Here is a 22,827-nt window from a genome sequence, read left to right as displayed (position 1 = left end):
TGGACTAGTCATGGTCTGAGGCTTCTGTCCACAGGTGGAATATCTTCTTCAGGGAATCCTCAGCTCTGCTTTTTCAGCCTTCCAATGGACTAAATCAGGCCCTCCATGATTATTTAGGATAATCTCTCTTGCTTAAAGTCAGTTGATTATGGACTTTAATCACATCTACAAAATATCTTCATAGCAACACTTAGTGTTTGATTGTATAACTGGACACTGTAGCTGAGTCAAGTTAACAACATCAAAAAGACTATCACAGGGGCACCTGGGTGGCTCAGTTGGTTAAGCATCTGACTTCGGCTCAGGTCATGATCTCCTTGTCTGTGAGTTTGAGCCCCACATCTGGCTCTGTGCTGACAGCTCAGAACCTGGAGCCTGCTTCGGATTCTGGGTCTCCATGTCTGTCTGTCTGTCTGTCTGTCTGTCTCTCCCTCCCCTGCCTGTGCTCTCTTTCTCTCTCTCTTAAAAATAAATAAACATTTTTAAAAAATTAAAAAAAAAATACCATCACAGTATCCTATATTATACTTCTTTCACTCACCACAACTGCCTCCTCATACACACAACAAAGTAATTTTCACTTGGACGTTCAGGCTTTAAAGGGATTTCTTCTCAGAGATATCTTAAGAATCAAGATAAAATATTTCTATTTTTTTTTTTTTAATTTTTTTTTTCAACGTTTTTAATTTATTTTTGGGACAGAGAGAGACAGAGCATGAACGGGGGAGGGGCAGAGAGAGAGGGAGACACAGAATCGGAAACAGGCTCCAGGCTCCGAGCCATCAGCCCAGAGCCTGACGCGGGGCTCGAACTCACGGACCGCGAGATCGTGACCTGGCTGAAGTCGGACGCTTAACCGACTGCGCCACCCAGGCGCCCCTAAAATATTTCTATTTTATTGGCTTGTGGCACACAATAGTTCTTCAATTAGTGGTGACAGCTTTATGAGCTGCAAATTATTTCTCCATGAGGACTTAAAAGTTCAATGTACATTAGATATAAATTTCCTTTTGTTGGAAACAGCATTGGCAGTGTTGTAATAGTCTCTCGCCTTGCTGGAGACCAGCAGCACTGACATCACCTGGGAGCTTATTAAACATGCAGACTCTAGGGCCCCACCCCAGCACTACTGAATCGGAATATATGTTTTAAATAGCCCTCATCTGATTCAGGTGCACGTTAAAATTTGAGAAACACTGGTCTGCTGCAATTGCCTAGTTTCTTAACTATTACCCCTGACATTTGCCTTTTTCTGTCACACTTCACATACCCAGGATGTGCTTTCCTTCTACAAATTTGAAAATAATTTTGGAGTCTAAAAGTTTTCAATATTTCATCATACATAGAGGTTAAATTCCAAATGACCTTCAAAATCCACATGGCCTTCAAAGTTCTTCCTATTAGACTTCTGTGTACTTTTCCAGGTACACTTTTCTGAACACACCCAGGGCTACACTACTGGGTGTGGTTGTAGTACCTTGTGATGTGTAAGGTGCTATGCCTTTTCTTCTCTGTGCCTTTCTTTCCATTCTATGTTCCACTGAATGGAGTGCCCTACACCAACCTGGCTGAACTATGGGAATCCTCCCTTGACTCCTTGAGGGTATAAAGGACCCATGCTGTTTATCTTGGTAATTGTACCTGATAACATAATAGATACTGATTATTTGTTAAGAGAAAACTAAATGCTCAGAGTATGACTACCCAAAATAGTTTCCAGCCATGCTGTGAAAGATAAATGTGGTTAACAATAAATAAACATAATAGAGTACTAGGTAACAAGTCCCGTTATAAAGGCATAGTTATTGTCTCATTGCATCTCATGAGATTTCAGAGGGGGTAATTATGATCAACTCCATTTTACAAAAAAGGAAACTGAGACAGAAAGAGGGTAGAGAACTTATTCAAATTCTCATAATTAATGTGCGTAAAAAATAAAACCAACTCAGGCAATTAGATTCCAGAGTCTATGTGCTTGCTATATGGCCCTGGATGCATACAAAAATATTTTTCACAGTCTTTTATAAATGTAAGTGTTAAAGATTTGTGTGGTAATTACACATATAATCAATAGTTATGATTGTCACTTCAGTTTTAAAAACTTTATAGAAACATTTAGCACACCGTAGAAAGGGTGAAGTACTGTTTTAATTAAAACTACATTAGTTAACAGCAAACCTTTTTGAATGTCTATTGTATTGAGTATCTGTGCTTTTTTGCCTGCTTCCTCTTCAGTAAGGGCACCCTAGTTTTATTTTGGGATACCACTTTTCCCCATTCTAAGTTATTTGGTTAGGGTGAGTGAGATCAACTCTCCTCCCAATCCCTTTTTTCCAGGAGTGCACAGGTGGCTCATACTTAGATGGCCATCATATTCCAACTCATTAGCCACTGTGACTGGTGCAGGGATGGGCCTATGACCCAAGGAAGCCCAAGAATAAGACTCAATTTGGTACCTATTAATATGCTGGTTGATTGTCTAAAATTATAAGAGGGGAAAAGTGAGAAGGGAAGTCAAAAAGGGAAGAGGTGAACCAGGAGAGAGTGGAGTCACTGAAATCATTGCAAGAGTTTTAAGAAGTGATGCATTAATATTATGAAATTACTAGTTGAATAATGTTTGTTTTTGAAACTATCAACCAAATACTTAGACAAAATATTTTTATTCATTTTAAGTAACTATTACTTCAGTCATGATTGACTGTTCCCAGCAGGATCTGTTTCTGTGTAAATAGGCATATTATTGATTAAAAAATAGAAAATAGATATCTCATTATTTTCTTTTTCAAATCAAAATTTTTCCTTTAAGGACTTTTCCTTCACTCAAGAAAATGCTGAATGAGTCAGAGTGTTAATCTGTTTTCTCTAGTAAATCCTATCTTATTATAGACATGTTTTCCAGTGTGGTAATAATTGCCTAAAAGATTGGTAGTGATTTATTTATACCCATCTACTCATTCAACAGCTCTTTATCAGGCTTCAGATATGCAGCAGGCTTTGTGCCAGAGGGAATGAGACTCAAAGTTGCCCCCTAACCTAGAACATAAGCTCCATAGGAGCCCCTGATGGAGAGCCTGCGGCCTAGCAGACATTCAGTATTGGATCACATTATCATAAATCCATACCTACAGATGTGGGGTGTATTTCTGTAGTAATTTAACAATGGTAGCTGCTGAGAGCCACGGTTGGCCTTTAAGTATCACCTGTGACTCAAACATGAATTTCGGGCTTGGGCCTCTGTACTTCTTTTCCTGATGGTAGTTATTCCATGCTCAGGTTTGATGATACTTATTTTCAGTAGCTTGCAATGAAGGGATAGATTATACTTAGTATCAATATGATTTTGTATAATGTGTTGAAATGACACCCTGATACCACAGCAGACAATGCATTTGGTCCCTCTTAGTTTACTAGCTTTAGTGTGTTGAATGGTGGCTTCCCCCCCAAAGTATGTCCACATTCTAAATCTCAGAGCCTGTGAATGTGACCTTATTTAGAAAAAGGGTCTTTGCAGTTGTAATTAAATAAGGATCTTGAGCTGAGATCATCCTGGATTATGTGAATGGTCCCTAAATCTGATGACAAGTGTCCTTGTAGGAGACAGAAGAGAAGAAGACATGGAGGAGAAGGCCATACAAAGATGGAGGCAGAGATTGGAGTGATGCAGCCATAAGCCAATGAATTCCTGGAGCCACCAGAAGCTGGACTAGGCAAGGGAAGTTTCCCTCCTAGACTTTTGGGAAGGAGTGCGGACCTGATTTTGGAGTTCTGGCCTTCAGAAGAGTGAGAGAATAAATTTCCTTTGTTTTAAGCATTAAGTCTGGTCGTTCGTTAAGGCAGTCCTAGGAAACGAATATGCTAGTTCATAAGGGATTATCTAATTAAGGATTCTGTTGTGTTGTTTCATTTCACAATAATTTGGGGAAGTCAGTATCTCTACTCCAATTATTGTCTCTATCTAATGGAGACATTTGTCTCTTTTTTGTGGTTTGATAAAACCCAAAGGTTAATGCTTCTAACCACAGTGCCCCAGAAAGTCCATTCAGGGCGCAAATAGGAAATTTCTTTTCTTTTAAAAAAATTTTTTAGTGTTTACTTTTGAGAGAGAGAGGGAGCACGTGAGCAGGAGAGGTGCAGAGACAGGGAGACAGAGAATCCGAAGCAGGCTCCAGGCTCTGAGCTGTCAGCACAGAGCCCAGTGTGGGGGTCCAACTCACCAACAGTGAGATCATGACCTGAGCCAACCGACTGAGCCACCCATGCACCCCACAAATAGGAAATTTCAGAATGAAGTGGCTTCAACAAGTGGTCTAGAGATCTAAATGCTCCTCATAAAAGTGTCACTGATTCTGAGAGGATATTCCTATGGGTCAAGTTTCATTTAACAAAGCTCACAAGTTGATAAAGTGGCTGGGCCAGGAGCCAAGACACGTTGCTTCTGGCCCTACCCATCTCTGGGCTACTTTCTTGATGTGTCTCTGATGCATCTTCCTATGAGGGTATTAGGCAAGTCCATTTCTAGAGACCTTTGAAAATTAACCATCCACCCAATCCAGAGTATGTCCACTTCCCTTTATTCTTTCTTTCTCTCCCAGTTGGGTTCCTTCATATCACCCCTCATAACTGGTAATGTTATGAACACTTGCTAGTCTGTCATTAGTCCAAGTTGAATGAACATCATAATTATACGTACCATGTTGTCTGACCCATAGTAGGCCTTCAGTAAAAGTGTATTAATAAATAGACAGATTAGGGAGTGAACGTTTTGAGTGGAGACTTATGAAATGTCTTATTACTTAGGGGCTGTATTCTGTTCAAGGACGAATTTTGTTTGCTTGGTTTTTTTTGCTTGCTACATCGAACGCCATTAAATTTCAGGACTGCAAGAGAAGTAAAGTGGTCATTTAGTCCAGCCTCGCACAGACGCGTAAGTGCCCTCTTCAGCCTTCCTGACAAGCATGACCAACATGCTTGGCGGGAACATCCTTGGTGACTTGGTGACAGGAAACTCACTACCTCCGCCCTTTGCCAATTTGCTTTCCTCTCCCACCCCTCTCAGTTATCGCAATCTTTGCTGTAGCATTTTGCGCCCCTGATGCAGCAGAGGCCCGCAAGTCTGGGAGTGGGAGGAACCCCGCTGGAACCCCTACGCCCAGCCGGGAGTCTGAGAAGCCCCAGCTGGGGCTGGGGTGGGCGCGCTGCAGCTAACTGCTGAATGTAGCAGCGGCGCCGCCTTCCTGCTGTGATCGCCTCGCCTCTCCGCCTCCCTCAGGCAGGGGGTCCTCCTTCTAAGCTCGTCGCTGCTCCAGCCCCAGGGCCACGGCCACGCTCAGCAACGTTCCTCTTCGCAGCTCCGGTCACCTGCACGGCCGCCCTCGGCGCTGGGGTCCGCTGCCCCCGACCCGGAGCTGGGGACCAGGGCGCGGGGCGCGCGCGGGCGGCCGCGGGCTCTTTCCTCCCTTCTCCCCACCCCACGCGCTCCCCCTCGGCCCCTCCTCCCCACACTCCGCTGCCCTGCGCCCTCCGGAGAGTTGTCCTGCACCTTGGGCAAGGAGTTCGGAGCTGCCCCGCCGCAGAGCCCGCGCGGCCCGCAGAGCGCGAGCGACGCAGGGGCCGGAGCCCCGCCGCCGCCGCCATCTCTGCCTTCTGTGTGAGTTGGACCCCGGGAACGAGGTGGGACCCGCTTCTCTCTCCTCCACCCCTTACTGCCACCTTTCCCGCTCTCGGACACTGGAGGAGCGGGACGCTGGGGCCCGCGTGGCCGGCGGGGAGCCCGCGGGCCACTTGGGGGCCGTGAGTCAGGGGACAGCCCGGTGGCGCCAGGAGGGGTCTGCGCCCGGGGGCGGTGGGAGGGGCGGCAGGGGCTCTGGGTACCCCCCCCCCCCCCCGGCCGGGGAGCGGGAGGCTCCCGGGGCGGGCGGAAGACAGGGACGCGCGGCTGTCGGCCGCCGGCCGCACGTGGGCGCGCACCTGCCAGGCGCCACCGAAAGGCTGCGCCACCCAGCCAACTTCTTTTCCAGGTCTCCTTCCTACTTTGGAAACTGAAAGGACTGCGACATAAAGCAGTAAGCCCTGGGGCTCGGGGAAGGGTTTGTTGGTTTGGCTGCCCAAAGAACAAACTTGTGCTTCAGGGGTGGTTTAAATGCCAGCTTCTCTTTTCCCCCCTCTCCCGCTCTCCCCAAGCAAATGTAAAAAACGAAACAAAATAAACCCAATCCCGACCAAAGCACTTATTTATAGGGATTCGTAGAGGTGAGAAAAATAGACCTAACTGAGGAATCATTGGGAACCCCAGGTACGGTGAGGCCGTCTAAGAAATCGGTTGTTGCTGGTGCTATTTCTGGAACTTGTGTTTGCAAACAGGCTGGCTCTGTTAAGCCTGAGAGTTCCTTCTGTTGAGGGGCTGCCTGGAATGCCCTCTGTTAACACGTATTTCTGTACGTATTAAGGTATATTGAAACAAATACTCTTTCAGAGTCAGAATATCTGAATTTTGACAAGATTTGCCATTTATTATCCGTGACAGCTGTGGTTAGCTTCACCTCTCTGGGCCTCATTTTCCTCATCTGTCGAATTAGAGGGTCGAGTTAATATTCTAGGGGCCTTTTAAAATACTTCAGGTATTTTCCAACTTAAAAATGTATAATTCTGTGACTCTTTAACATGTCACAAACATTAGTAGATTCATAATTTCATGAGCATTTGTTTATATGCATTTATGACTTGTGCTTTTAGGGTTTTCCCACCCCAAATCAAGAGAAAAACGCTTGGGGCGCCTGGGTGGCTCAACTGGTTAAGCGCCTGACTTAATTTCAGCTCAGGTCATGAGGTCACGGTTTCATGAGTTTCAAGCCCCACCTCAGGCTCTGCCCACTGATCTGCCTGCCAGCCTGCCTGGGATTCTCCCTCTCTCAGAGAGAGAGTGCTCACTGTCTCTCTCAAAATAAACTTGAAAAAAAGAGAAAAAGGCTTATAAAAGAGTTCAGAAATGTATAGTTTATATGTAAATATTTAGATCATCTCTCACTCTAAGGAATTATGTTCAACTTGAAGGCAATATTTATGACACTGCAACCGAAACATGTGGCCTTAGCACTGCACTTACTCTCTTTTCAGTATATTTGGAGGAAGTAAAAATTGTTTTGGAGGAAAACAAAATTGCACCGTTCCTATCAATTACTCGTCTTGACCAACATTTGTTACTTTTTAGCATAAAGTTGTGTGCAGAATATTAAAAAAATGGTTTCAGACCATTTCAGAACCTCTCTGAAATTAAACTCAATAGCAGAGATGCCAATTTTAGTAATGCACTTTAGTTGTCTTGGAATGAAGCCCAGAAAATAGCAAAGGTTAACTAAATAGATAAACCAGAAATTAGGAATTGACACACACACACACGCACACGCACACACACACATACAGTTGTCAGAGAAGTGTGTGCTACAGTGTCAGTGAGCCTTTTATTTACTTTTGATAAAAACGACAGACAGCCGTTGGTCTGTTTAAGCGCACAGAGGCTGTGAGAAAGAGGGGCTTTTGTTGTTACTTGTAACATCAAATTATTGGAGATGCAGTCATCAGTAGTTAGATTTAAAAGTGGGGGCGCCTGGGTGGCTCAGTTGGTTGTGCATCCGACTTGGGCTCAGGTCATGATCTCACTGTTTGTGAGTTCGAGCCCCGCGTCAGGCTCTATGCTGATAGCTGGGAGCCTGGAGCCTGTTTCAGATTCTGTGTCTCCTTCTCTCTCTGCCCGTCCCCTCCTTGTGCTCTGTCTCACCCTGTCTCTCAAAAATGAATAAATGTAAAAACAAAAAATTAAAAAAGAAGAATAGATTTAAAAGTGTTTCAGCCTCTTTTTGGCGGCTTTGATGTAAAATAAAATAATGTGTTCCCACCCAGCCTGTGCTGCGCATGTAGTTTGGGAGAGTGGAATGGATTTGAAGTACACTGTTCTTCTATGAACACAGCCACTTATTTTCATTGCTTTTTCCCCTGTGGGCTGGAAGTATCGTCAGTCAATCTGGCATTTGTCTTCCCTCATATTCTCTGGTGAAGTAGATGATCATCTCCTTTAAGAGAGATGCTCAAAGAGTTACGTGAATTGGTTGTTGAATGAATAGAGAGTAGTTGAACTCAAATACCCTGCCTTCTAGGCGCTTATTGGAAAACAGTAGATGGATCTGACTGCTTAAGGTCTACAGCCAATTCATTCACGGCTTGGGAGCGTCCCCATGGTTGGCCGAAGCACTGTTCATCTTTTGTGATGAATTTACCAAGAAAAAAACCAGTCATGTCTTTACACTTAGATCACTATTATATAATCAAATGGTTTTTGTTTGTGAAAAGCAATCTCTCTGGGGGCCTTGGAAATAAAACTCTAAAATATCCAGAAAAAAAATAAAGAAGAATTGTCTTGGCAGGTACTGTATTGCATTTTTCATACTGAGAACCAAACACACATATGAAAAAGAAAAAAAAAAACCAAAACCATATCCTGTGGAGTTGAAAATGAAGAAAAGGGCTTATGGTCTCCTCTAATTCTTAAGATTTTATGTGATTTACAAATTCCGCTTTTAATTAAAACAGAAAGGCACAAATGTTTACCTATTGGACAGACCTAGTACATGTAACCTTTTGGAGGTTCAATTCAAATTTGGCCTGGTTATAATTTGGAATATTTCCTCTCACATACTTTTTATTAAACCTTTTGTGACACAGTGGTGATATTATCTGTTGTCTTTTCACACACGTGATCTTATTCATCTTTAATTTTTTAACCATTTGAATATATATATATGACATATATAGAGAGAAGGGGTACATAAAAATGTGCTGGTTGACAAATAATATAGCACATCATTCCAACAGATGATAAGGCAAATGCCTTATCATGAGTGAGAGAACATGCCAACATCTAGAAACTTCTTGCTTGTTCCTTCCTGATCACAAATTTAGTTTTACCTTAAAAAAAATGTTGTATTCACTTAAGAGGCATTCTTTCATGGATTCTCTTGCATTATGTCTTTGTGAGATTAAGCCATTTCTTCGTTCCCCTTTAAAGCAAAAGTTTTTTTTTTTAAGTTTATTTCTTTTGGGGGGGGAGGGGCAGAGAGAGAGAGAATCCCAGCAGGCTCCTTGCCGACAGTGTGGAGCCCAACCCAGGCCTTTCTCTAAAGAACCATGAGATCATGACCTGAGCCGAAATCAAGAGTTGGATGGCTTAACCAACTGAGCCACCCAGGTGCTCCAAAATTGATGTCTCTTAAATATTTGGTCCTAGAATCCATAACTGTCTCCTAGTATAATAGGTCTTCTCTGATATAAGAAATGTAAATTTTGTCTGATGTTTTCCTTAGGAGTTCTTGAACATCTTCTTTATTACAGGAACCGCATATTTAAAAAATTACTTTAAACCATATCTTTAAAAAATTCATTGTCTGTTTATTGATGCCATATAGACATAAACTTGACCTTTAAACAGATTTTCAAAATAATAGCTCCATTGGACTGTAATTCACATTCATAATGTTCATCTTTTTATGGATACTATTCACTGGTTTTTAATACATTAACAGATTTATGCAACCATCACCACTGTCTAATTTTGGAACATTTTTATCACTCTCCGCAGAAACTCTGTACCCATTAGCACTCACTCTCCAACCCCCCTCCTCCCATCCCTCAAAATCACTGATTTACTTTCCGTGTTTACTGATTTGTCTATTCTGGATATTTCACGTAAATAAAATCATGGGGCCTTTAGTGACCAAATTCTTTCACTGAGCATGTTTCCGGTGTTCATCTGTGCTGTAGCATGGGTCAGTACTTCATTCCTTTTTTATGGCCAGATAATATTCCATTATATTGGTATACTACTTTTTGTTTATTCATCAGTTGGTGGACATTTGGGTAGTTTCCACTTTTTGGCTATTATGAATAATGCTGCTATTAACATATGTGTGCTCATTGTTATGTGAATATATGTTTTTATCTCTTTTGGGTATATACCTATGAGTGGAATTGCTGAGTCATATGGCAACACTATGTTTGACACTTAAAGATCTGCCAAACTGTATGCCAGAGCAGCTTTCATCCTTTTATATTCCGCCAGCAGTGTGACCCTTGAATCTACATTGCCAACATGCCAAGCTCATTAGACATAGCAATATTGGATATGTAGTGAAAATTACTGTCAAATTTAAGTTTCATGGGCTTGGAAGTTTAAAATCTTTTTCAGAACTGTGAACACTTAATATGTTTAAGGTAGACTATAAGAAATTTTTGTGGATATTGATTCTCATTGAATGAAAGTCAGCAAGTCACACATTCTTCTATTAACTTAGTAGGCTTATGGGTACCAAGTAAAGTCTTCCCCAAAGTGAATATAGTCTACTTTCAGTTAGTGCAGTCTCTCAGTGATCTGCTCCGCTGGGTGTGAGCTGTGGCCCTGGCTAACACAGCATGGAGACTTGCCCAGGAGAGCACAGAGCTTGGGAAGCCCCTGCCTGGTGGGCGAGTAGATGATCCTGAAGATGAGAGTCATGTGTTTGAATCACACTAGAGTACTATGGACTAGCAAAAGAAGATGACCTAACTAGAGACTCTCTTAAGGGGCATCGTGTTACTCATCTTAAAGTCTTTGCCAATTAATGGGAAGAAATCCAGAAACAATATAGACTTATAAATGTGTATTCATATGGGTATAATAGTGAATGAGAAAGAGAAAGAGAAGGAGTAGGGGGTAGAGAGAGAGAGGCTTTACTCCTGGGCCAATAATTTCTTTAAGGTTTATGGGAACATAAACATTTTTATCTGTTTTTACTAGATAGTGGCTAAAGATTTAAGATAAATAGAGCTTCAGGAGCTTCTATATTGGTATTATAATAGGCTTTAAAAATGTGAACTCATGTTTAAGAACAGCTGCTACCAAATATTTGTTTTGTGAAGGCATAGGACAACTTAGTTTTTCTCAGAATTATATTTTCTCATTGTACGTTAACTAGCAGCTGTTATTTGGGTGTCTAAACCTATGAAAATTGAGAAACTATGAACATGAGATCATTGAACAATTAGATTTTTGTATGCACCAACAAAATTTCTGAACCAGTCTGGTCAGTGGTCAGGAGATGAGAGAGGAAATAAATTATAAGCACACATAGATACACACACACACACACACACACTGTCTAAGCAGAGAGAGAAAACATACTGATGTATACATAATACACAACCAGTAATTGTAATTGCTATATTATTAAGATGCTATCTTTTGGAATTATGACATATACCTATCATGTTAGACATATGCAGGAGGTAGCTGGCTGTATCTCTAGTGAGCTGAGTGTCTAATAACAGCACTGCTAGTCACAGATTTGATTTGGGGGGAGAGAAGGTTTTTGCATGGAACAAGCAGGATGTAAAAAATGTTCATTCTGTGTGAAACAGTCATCTGGGCAGGCAGTTTCTTGGTCTTTTGATTCTCAACGTGCAAATCAGTTCTCACATAGGAGTTCCTATTGTCTGTGATTGATATTCTTTGGCTTATTTGTTTTTACGGACCATAGGTCCTGTGGGTATCTTTCTTCTAATACTTAAAATATGTTTCATATGCCTTCCTGTTCTTCAAGGGGGCAGTCAACTTGACCCTCTTCTGTGGCACTGGTTATGATTTCTCCACACAAGAAATAATCTGTCTGATTTCTCCTAATTACCACTCTGTCTAGATAGTTGTAATTCTGTAAATCTAGACATCATGGATTTTTAAGATATACTACCATTTTTGTATGTCCAAGAAAGAAAAGACTCTGCCTATATATTTGACAATGCTTTCTCTTTCTTTAGACTTTTTGTCTTATATCTACTGGAAGAGCTCTTTTAGAATTATTTAAATAAAGATTTTTGTTTAAATCATATCACTCTCATAAGAAAAGTACAGATCAAAGAAATTGGTTAAGGAATTCTTTTTCATATTCAGAATCTGGTGGGGTTTTTTAGATTGCTTTTCAACTCAGTGCTGTTGATGTCAATATTTTTCTAAACGGTAGCATATTCTGGGTTATCAAGAGTATTTATGATATAGCACTTTATAAAACAATGCTTCACTGTTGTTTCTTAGATTTTCTACCAGTGTGGTCCATTTTGCAGATTTTATGCTGGCTCTTTATATGATCTTCCCATAAGATGTTAACATAAGGTTTTCAGACAATGCTCAGGGCTCCTATTCCTTCCTCAAACGGCCTTTAAATAGTTTGTTGATCGAAATATTGATGGGTTAAAATTGTCAAGTCTGTCAGGAGGAAAGCGCCCCAGTTTGTCTGTAGGCAATCAATGACAACTAGATCACAGCTGCTACTAGGCTATCGGTAGTTGTGAGATGACATTGATTTTAACAAAGATTTTGATGTCGGAGGTTTTAAAATATTGTGAACCTTAAAATAAGAAGAAATACAACACTCCTGTCTTCTTTTGTATTTGTTGGAGTTCAACTAAAATTTACTTCTGTGAACCTTTTGTTGGCCCCTAGGACTTTGTTAGTAGCTATTTTCTCTGAAATCTCATAGCCCTCTATTTAATTAAAAGGACTAAATAATAGGGGCGCCTGGGTGGCGCAGTCGGTTAAGCGTCCGACTTCAGCCAGGTCACGATCTCGCGGTCCGTGAGTTCGAGCCCCGCGTCAGGCTCTGGGCTGATGGCTCGGAGCCTGGAGCCTGTTTCCGATTCTGTGTCTCCCTCTCTCTCTGCCCCTCCCCCGTTCATGCTCTGTCTCTCTCTGTCCCAAAAATAAATAAAAAACGTTGAAAAAAAAAAATTAAAAGGACTAAATAATAATTATACATGAAAATAATCCATGCACATGGTAACAAAAAACTACTGCAATAAAAAAAAAGTTCTAGTCCCCCTGCCCCTCTACCCTCACTGTGCCAGCGCTGACCTTGGGAACAACGAACTTGATCCATTTCTGGTTTTGGTTCTTAGACCTCTGACTACCTATGCTGGGCTAAATAATATTCTTTTAGGGACTTCATTTCTTTTCATTTATCAACTTTAAACAGACACCATCACAGAAGAGAATTTAGCCTACTAATTTTGCCTTCTTTCTTTCTTCATTCCTACATATAATTATATTAATTTTCTGAGTGTTTTAATTGGTTACATTTGTAATTCCCTCCACCATTTCTGTTCTATTCACTACAGACATTTTCTGTTGACTTCCTACAGTATGAGGTTGGGATATTTCATATTTCATAAGCCTTCCCACTATCTCTCCTTATATAAATATGCCACCCAAGTTTTGGAACTGTATAGTGAGAATATTGTTATATTTCGTGTTTAGTATTGTAATTAATTAAATCTTTTGTTTTTGTGTATTGGCTGAGCCAAACAGTTGAAAAATTGATAAATAGCATTAATGTTATTATGACCTCGTAAATATCACTCACTACAGAATCAAGAAGCATTCCAGGATTCATTTCATTTTAATATGACTGCTTAGCTACCCAAAGGCGAATATTCCTAGAATCAAGGTTGAAGCCATTCTTCCTTCTTTCAAATGGACTCTTTAATTCCAGCGCTTAGTCAAAATTATGCCATTTGGAGACACCTAGCTGGCTCAGTAGGTAGAGCATGCAACTCTTGACCTCATATTCGTGAGTTCAAGCCCCACATTGGGTGTAGAGCTTACTTTAAAAAGGAAAATTATGCCATATTTTATTTTGGTTCATATTTAGATCAGGACTTTTTGTAAGCCTTTTCCAATAAACTTTTTTCTTATTGGGACAAGGTAGGTGGGCCTACTTTATTATATCCTTAATTTTTCAGTTTTTTATTCATTCTCTTTATTTTTTTTGGAATCCATTTCGTTCTTCTTTTTGAAGTCCATGAACTCATATTCTTATTTGGCCTAGTGGCTACAATTTTGAAATAGGACTTCCTTTTTTCCCCTTGTGCTATTCTGTGTTTCTTTTTTTTTTTTTTTAAAGTTTATTTATTTTTTGAGAGAGAGCAGGGGAGGGGCAGGGGGAGAGAGAGAGAGAAAGAACAAACCCCAAGCAGGCTCCACACCGGTAGCGTGGAGCCTGATGTGGAGCTTGAACTCCCGAACTGTCAGATCATGACCCGAGCCAAAATCAAGAGCTGGATTCTTAACTGACAGAGCCACCCAGGAGTCTCTGTTTTGTTTTGTTTTGTTTTTTAAATCAAATTTTGCCGCTTCAGAATCATATGATGTATTGAGTTGTCTCAATTCCCGCCTTCCTTCTGGCTGTTTACTTTCGAGAGTCATCTGCTATCTGTACTGGTCATTGTCAAGTCTGTACTCATGATTTCCTGAATCTTTAGTCCCTGAATCCCTTTTTCTTGGTTACTTCTCATTTTGCTGGACTATGTTATAAAATTATTTCTGAGAAAGAGATTTATAGGATATAAATTTTCTAAGTCATTGTGTTATTGAAAATATATTTGCTGTGCTCTGATACTTGCTTGATGGGCTAATAGCATTTTCCACTGTAAATCATTTTACATCAGGTGTTACTGGATTATCTTCTACTGTTCATTGTTTTGGTATGAAACATTTGCTTCCATTCTGTTTCTCATACCTTTAGAGGTTTTTTCTTTTCTGGAAACGTTTCCTATCTTCTTTGCTCTTGCAATTTCTTAGTGATATATTTAGCAATGGGTATTTTTCTATTCCTTCTCTTTGGACTTGGTGGACTTGGTGGACCCCCCCCCCCCCCCCCCCTTTCAGTTTGAAGACTTGTGTCTCTTGTCACCTCTGGAAAAGTTTTTCATGTTATTTCATTGATCATTTTCTCTTTATTCTCTTTTTCTAGAAATACTGCTGACTGGATATGGATCATTTGAACTTTTCTTTTTTTAAAACATTTTGTTCTCTTTATTTCTTTTGGGGGAAGAATTAATTATGCAAATGTGTTTTCTAAGATTTCTATTGAAAAATGTTTTCACAGCTAAGCTCTTTCTTCCTCTGATGATTCCTTTGTCAGAACAATCTTTGAAAGTGTGGATGCAAGGTCTTCTGAAATGTCCTTGAAGACACTCATGAACATTTGTTAAAGCTATTTTTTCTGTTCTGATTTATCTAGGTCCCTGTGGTAGGTTTTCTTTTTTCTTTCCTTCTTTTTACACAATTTTTCCATGATGCTGATGTCTTCCTGTCTCCATTCAGCATGGCTGTTAAGGAGAGAAGTAGGAGGAATGTGAATTCTGTGCATATGGGCAGTGTTTGTCAACTGTTAGGCTTTCTTTTAGGCACTTGGGGAGCTACCTTTTGTGCTGAAGGCCTGTCCCCCTAAATGTCACAACATGTAAGTTTTTTACCCTGTTGGTGTGAAGTCTGTACTAAAAGCCCAAGTTCTCCTCAAATAACTTACACGTTTTAGCTCTTTAACATATAGAAGTATACGGAACAAGTTTTTGTCCTTTGGCTATTTGTCATCTTTGAGTATTTTGTCTATGTTTGGGGAATTCCTCACTTTATAAATCCATATTTTCCCAAATTTCCTGGCTGCCTACACACAGACTGTGAACTATTCTTTATCAATAAGAGCTGTTCATGCCAGATCTTAGATCAGAAGTGTGGGATATGGAGGAGCAGATGGCCTCAGAGGAACTCAGAGGTAGTAGGCATCGAGATTTCAGTCATAACGTGCAATGCCTTGGCGTGGTGGCAGAGCTGTCTTTTCTAGAGCAATTTACGTGGGATTTTGGGTGTAGTTCTTGGCTGAGGGCTTTATTAGGTTTACTGGATCTCACTGAGGCTCAGTGAGGTACCCAATAATCTTTAATAATTTTTTATTCTATTTAAACTACCCTGCTTGTTTATAAACCACTCCTCTGACAATTATGGGGAGTTAGATTTGGCTGCTGTGAATTGTTTATAAGGGGATAAAGAAGTCAGATATTACATCTACAAACCAAAGCCTTCTCTTCTTTCAGCCCCACGTCACCCTGCCCTTTACAATTCAGAACACCTCCAGAGTTTTCTAAATAAATTTGTTTCTTCATTGATGACAGCTCTTTCCCCAAATATCCTAGGTAGTCACTTCCATCATTCTACTTTTTCTTTGTCTTCCAGAAATGTGTTTAAATCTCTTTTTTGCTGCTGGTCCCCTCTCATTTTCTCTGTTCTAGTGGGTTGATAATGATTTACTTTCTGTAATTCTAAAGGCATCTCAGGAATAAGAAAATCAGTTTATTCAGTTTATCGTCTTGAATCTGAAGTCCCATGGTACTTTATTCATATTGGTATTATAAAATTTTGACATGTAAAAAGGTCATAAAACAATGTTACTTATTAAAGTATATGATGATTTCTTATTTATTTTTATATTTCTAGTACCCTGTGTGGTAACATATTTTACCAAATATTTAGTTAATATTTAAATGAATTAATTTATATAGAGATTTTTAAATTACTTTGTAGGTAAGATTCCTATTCTGACTGAACTTTGTTGACTTTATGGCACTTAAGTCTGTGAATCATAGCTCATCCCTCTTCATTTTCAAGGAATTAATTTGCAACAAGATCACACAGTTAGAGTCATTAGAAATTAAAACACTTGAAATTAAGTTTTCAAAGTGACAAATGCTTATGCCAAGATGATGAAAGTTTTTTTTTTTAATTTTTTAATTTTAGAGGTGCAGAGAGAGAGAGAGCATGCATGTGCATGCTGGGGATAGAGGGGCAGAGGAGGAGAGAGAAAATCCCAAGCAGGCTCCACACTCAGGAGTCCAACATGGGGCTCAATTCCATGACCCTGGGGTCATGACCTGAGCTGAAATTAAGAGTGGGATGCTTAACTGACTGAGTCACCCAGGCACTCCTATATTATGTTTTGATCTTCTAAGCTTGATTTTAAAAGTTGAGCAGGGGCACCTGGTGGCTCAGTTGGTTCAGTGACTCACTCTTGGTTTTGGCTCAGGTCATGATCCCAGGGTCGTGGGATCGGGCCCCACATCGAGCTCCATCCTGAGTGTGGAGCCTGCTTGGGATTCTCTCTCTCTCTTCCCCTCTGTTCCTCTACTCCCATGCACATACTCTCTTTCTCCCTCTAAAATAAGAACAAATAAATAAATAAAAATTAAAGAAAAATTTAAGTCTTTGACAACTACGTAATGGGAAGGAATAACATGACCAATTTCTGTCCTAAGTGAAGAAATAAAAGTAAACAGAACTAAGATAACAAGGTTAGTAGAGCTAGACCAAGCTATATTTATTTTGACACTTGAAGAAATAGTGTTTTTCATTTATATTTAAACAAAATACTTAAATGTTGTTTTTTAAGTGAAAGATGGGTGCCTCTCTAGCAGAAAGTAAAAGCAAGAATTAGTGGCAGATGGAACTCATTGAGTTTACTCATCAAGACAACAGAATTGTCAGAATTGCTTTTCTTACTCATAAACTTTTCTACAAACTAGAGACTTTGTGAGATCATTAGAGCAAGTTGTAAATAATTTCTTTTTCTTCCCACTCATTCAAACATTAATTGAGTCTATTCTGCTTTATATTTAAGTAGAATTTTATACATAAAAATACACAAAGAATTTTCCATGATAGTAATAGCTGAAGAGTTAGTGATATAATATGCTTACTCTGTTGTATTATGAGTCAGTTAAGTGTACAACTTTGGCTTAGGTCATGATCTTGTGGTTCGTGAGTTGTAGCTCTGCATCAGGCTTTTTGCTGACAGCTCAGAGCCTGGAGCCTGCTTCAGATTCTGTGTTTTCTTCTCTCTCTCTGCCCCTCCCCCACTCGCACTCTGTCTCTATTTCTCTCTCTCTCAAAAATAAACATTAAAAAAATTATAGAAAAGGGTGAAATTTGAATTACTGACTGCACATCCAGGTATTATGGAGGGATCATTTAGGTCAGACTGTGGATGAATCTTTGTATACTTTATGGAGATTTCAAATAAAACACTTAAGTGTTTTAACTGTCAACATAGAATGACTACATTCCAGGGGGAATGTTAGGCAATATTATCTCAAACTCCTCACAATTCGGTGTCTATCAATGGCTCGATTCATAGTAGCTATACTTATGGAGGATTGACGGAGGAGCGTGAACTCTGTTCATTTAGCTACATCAGGACTTAATATGGGAGCTTTGAATAAATTTCAGAGAATTTGTTAACCCTCTGATATTATAGGCGTAATTTTGTATATATGTGTCTCTTCCTGGCAGTTGGTACCTTGCTCTCACCAACTTCTCAACAAGATGCATATTTAAAAATGGTTAAGAATCACCATTCTGAAATTTTCTCTGGAATTAAATCTGGTTCTCAAAGATGGGTTTTTATTAGAATGCCTCTTTAATTTTTTTTTTAATTTGAGTATAGTTGACACATAAAATTACATTAGTTTTAGATGTACAACATAGTGATTCAATAAGTTTATCCATTATGCTATGTTCACCACAAGTATAACTACCATCTGTCACCATATAACATTATTACGATATCCTTGACTATATTCCTTATGCTATGACTTTTATTCCTGTGACATATTCATTCCATAACTGGAAGCCTATATCTCCCACTCTCCTTCACCCATTTTGCCCATCCCCCCAGCTCCTCCCTGGCAAACATCAGTTCTCTGTATTTAGAGGTCTTATTCTACTTTTGGTTTGTGTATTCATTTGTTTTGTTTTTTAGATTCCACATGAGTGAAATCATATGGTATTTGTCTCTCCCAGTTTAACTTACTACACTTAGCATCCATGTTGTAACAAATGCAGGGTCTCATCCTTTTTTATGGTTGTATAATATTTGTGTGTGTGTGTGTGTATCACATCTTTGCTGTCCACAGAACACCTCTTTTAAAGATTGCTGTTATTTTCTTGGTATGATGCTACCAGCCTATTTTTAAGAATATATCAAGAAAGAGTCGTATCATGCATTCATTCACTCACTCATTCAGTGAGTGTATAGAGAGCCCCTACTATGTGAGAGGCAGGCTTCTATGTGAGAAGGATATAATGATGAAAGGAAATAGTAAAAAAAAAAATCCCTTGGTCTAGTGGAGTTTATATTCTAGTGGGGAGAGTTAAACAATAAACAAGAAAAACAAGTCATATTCACATTAGACAGTGCGAAGTAATAATAAGAAAATTCAGCAGATATGACATGCTGGGTTGAAATTGTAGATGGGCTAGTCAGGAAAGGCTCCTCTGAGAAGGTGACTTGAACAAAGAGAAGAGCAGTGGTTGATGAGGTCAGAGAGGCAGTAGAGATCCAGGACCTTGTAGTTCTGTGCAGGACTCGGACTTTTACGCAGAGTGAAAAGGAGAGTACGACCGTGTTTGGGGTAAGACAGGCATGATCTGACCTATGTGTTAACAAGACCACTCTGGCTGCAGCATTGAGAATAGACTGAACTGGAGAGTAAGGGCAACAGCAGGGAGACCAGTTAGGAGGCCCTTCCGACTGTCCAGGGAAGAGATAATGGTGACCTAGAATACGGTATTGGCAATGGAGGGGCTGAGAAATTATTGGATTTTGAGGTTCACATGAAACTCTGGTACTGTGAGAGTGTTCATGAGGATGTTACCTGTTTTGAAGTTACTCAGGCAAAATTTCTTTCTGTTCTTACTGTTAGGATTATTTGAACATTTCCCCTAAGCTGTTGGTTACGTTTTATTTTGAGTACTCTGAATTTGTAAATGACCAATTTGACCATAAGAAAGCATGAGGGAAATCAATAGCTTATCTTTAAATTTTTTTTAACTTTTTTTTAATTTTTGAGAGAGCACAAGCAGGGGAGGGGCAGAGAGAGAGAGAGAGACAGACAGACAGACAGACAGAGACAGAATCAAGCAGGCTCCAGGCTGTGAGCTGTCAGCACAGGGCCTGATGTGGGGCTTGAACCCATGAGCAGTGAGATCATGACCTGAGCTGAAGTCCGAAACTTAACCAGCTGAGCCACCCAAGTGCCCCAATAGCTCATCTTTAAAAACTGAATTCAAATTAATGGCATTTTGTGTATTATACTTATTTTGGCCACCTTACCATTAGTTTTCCCTTTACTTGATTTTTTTTCTCACAGTTTAAAAACTTCTGTTCCTTTTTTCTGTATTATTTGTACTTTTGCAAATCTCCTTATTATTCATTTCTGGTACAGTGTCGGTCATTTAAATATTTGTCTCATTGGGTCTGTGTAAGGTACCACCTTTCACACTCTCTTCAAGGTTTCATCTATGCCTTTTTCATATCTGTGATTATTTCTCTGTTATGTAAGAGTGAAACCTGACTACCAGAATTCAAACCATCAGAATAGTTTGTGTTTTGCATGGAACATTAAAGAAAATAATGCTTGTCTTATATAAGCAAAAAAACCCTGGTCTGTTTGGTCACTTGACTCAGCAGATCAGTTGAGTTAAAAGTGAGTCAAATCTGTTGTTGGACTGAGTTACTTGTCACCAGTCAGTTCATTCAAAACACTTAGTTAAATGATATGTTGTATCTATGACACATCCTGATTATGAAACTTGCTCTTGGGTTTATTTTATGAGAAAATGTTGTACCAGAAACAGGTAGCAAAAAAAAAAAAATTCATATGATTAGATAATGAGGATTCCAAACACTAAACTGATTTTTAGAAATCCTGAAGACACACTGTGATGTCAGTACATAAAGAACCAAACTTCTGATGAAAAAGCAAGAGGCTGAAAAACAAATTGACCAGACTACAAAATGTTTATACTCATCCATTTTCCTCCTGAGAGTTATTAAGTTGTAAACTAAACAAGTACGTTTTTCTGTTTACTCATCACATGGTACCAATTGTCAGTAATGACTTATGAGACATCTTTCTTACTTGCTATTTGAAAATATCTTTGTGTAAAGCTGTAATTTCTATTTTAAAATAAAATCTCTCAGAATCATGAGCATCTCTGAAAGGGATTGTTGAGCTCATCCATCAGGAGGATTTGTAGATGAGGAACCTGAGGTCTAGAGTGTTGAAGTGCCAAGTCCTACAGCTGGTCAAAGACGAGATTGACATTCAAGACTCCTGACACCTAATTCAGAACTTTTTAACTCAGATTAACTTTTGTGTAGTGAACTGAATCCCCAGTTTGAGATAACAAAAACCCCTGGAACAACAAAAGCCTTTATGGTTTCATTACAAATTGAATCCCAATATATTAAAATTATGCTACCATTCATGATATACTGGTAAGAATAATCTCATTCATGATATATTTAAAAATGAGGAGACTTCATGGGAAAGCTTATCTCTTGAAGTCACCCTATCATTTGGATATATTAAGCCGTCAACCTTTCCTTGAATTACTCTAATAACTCTCCAATGTGAATATTGCTTTATCTGCAAATAAATGGTGGGAGTTTCCAAAAACATACTGGAAAATTTCCTCCTCTTTTTTTGGAAACAAATGTACAGTGATTACCTATGCTATAACTGTTTGACTTTGTAGCATCATAGTAAAGATAAAGGCTTTAGAAAATAAGAAATTTAAGAACTGAGCTATAAAAAAAAGACTGCTATTAATGTTAGTACATATTTAATTAACATTATGAACACTTTTGTTCAGTTAAAAATATAGTCTTATCCTTTGATGCCTGTCCTCGTTTGTCATGACATAAAGGAACATTGAAAAATGTTTGATTATGCTGTATATGAATATGTAGCTTGTATTTTAACTGTGTAAGATAGCAGGTACACAGGAGTAAACCTTTAATGTGTAGCTATACTTTAATGCGAGACACTTTTCTGATATTGATGCAGAGTATTATAGAGGATTAAATTTAAAGACTCGTTCATAATCCTTTTCCTTTTATATTTTCCCAGACAGCTTATATAGATGTCAGGTGTTTTTGTGCATATGTGTGTGTATGTATTTGTTTTCGATGTACTGTTTTTCAGGTCTACTCTCTGAAGTAAGATGATTTGTCAAAAATTCTGTGTGGCTTTCTTACATTGGGGTAAGTTATCTGCTTTTTAAATGTCCGTATATAAGAGATTTTGCTGTTGGAGATGTTGTTTTTTTTATTGGCTAGCAGAATTTCCTGTCCACAGTTTGGAATTCTCATGCTTATGATTAAAAATACAAACCAAACAAAAGCATATGTGTGAAAATAAAAACACTTCCCAATCTCCTGGGAATAACCTGATGTGTAGCTTTCCAGAACCATAACACATACAAACACACACAATCCATATCTATGGTTACAAAAATAGAATTGGTCTATACATATTGTTTTTTGTTTTTTTCTACTTAATAGTTTTCAATTTATTATGATAACATTTTTTTTACCGTGTATTTACTGATATGCTTATTCATTTAATGGTTGCACAACAATGATCTGTATGAATATACTTTAAATTATTAATTTATTTCACCAATTCCCCATTGATAGACATTTCTTTTACTGTAGCAAATAATGCTGCATTGAAATCCATATATCTGTATCTATATCTTTGTATATTTGGAAGAATATTCCTGCTGATTAGTTGTTAAGGAGGAATTCTCTATTACATAGTGTGCACATTTTAAAATTTGATGAATACTGTGAAATCTTCTCCACAAAGCTTTGTAGCATTTGTGGTACCACCACAGATATATGAACGCCAACCCATTGCATTTCTGTCAAAGATGTATACTGTCATTCTTTTGTCTTTTTGCTCTGTCAGATAAGCAAAACATAGCATCCCGTTTCAGTTTTATTTATTTGGCTGTTTGTGAGGTTGAGCACTGTTTATGGACCATTTATATTTCTTATGTGATTTTCTAAATCATACGCTTTGGCCATTTTGTGGTTGGATTCTGTCTTAGCGATTTTTAGGATTTTCTAA

The 22,827-nt window shown here is 39.0% G+C and overlaps 1 protein-coding gene across 8 annotated transcripts in view; it reads left to right on the top strand.

Annotated features, from left to right (window-relative positions):
- The window catches only part of LEPR (leptin receptor), a 122,740-nt gene that overhangs the window by 20,816 nt on the left and 79,097 nt on the right, over nt 1-22,827 (top strand). For 3 of the 8 annotated variants that reach the window (XM_060621189.3, XM_060621190.3, XM_078451813.2), the window contains exons 1-3: nt 5,558-5,673; nt 6,021-6,065; nt 21,898-21,956. In XM_060621189.3, coding sequence (XP_060477172.3) covers nt 21,917-21,956 — 40 coding nt within the window. In that variant the 5' untranslated portion in view covers nt 5,558-5,673; nt 6,021-6,065; nt 21,898-21,916. Of the gene's footprint in view, nt 1-3,597; nt 3,784-4,878; nt 4,928-5,533; nt 5,674-6,020; nt 6,066-9,096; nt 9,242-21,897; nt 21,957-22,827 lie in introns of those variants that run through there. The other 5 variants (XM_078451811.2, XM_060621181.3, XM_060621183.3 and 2 more) reach the window with 5 other exon arrangements.

Source organism: Panthera onca, chromosome C1, assembly GCF_046562875.1.
Source record: "Panthera onca isolate mPanOnc1 chromosome C1, mPanOnc1 haplotype 2, whole genome shotgun sequence".
In the NCBI taxonomy this organism is placed as follows: Eukaryota; Metazoa; Chordata; class Mammalia; order Carnivora; family Felidae; genus Panthera; species Panthera onca.
This window is presented reverse-complemented; position numbering and strand designations above follow the sequence as displayed.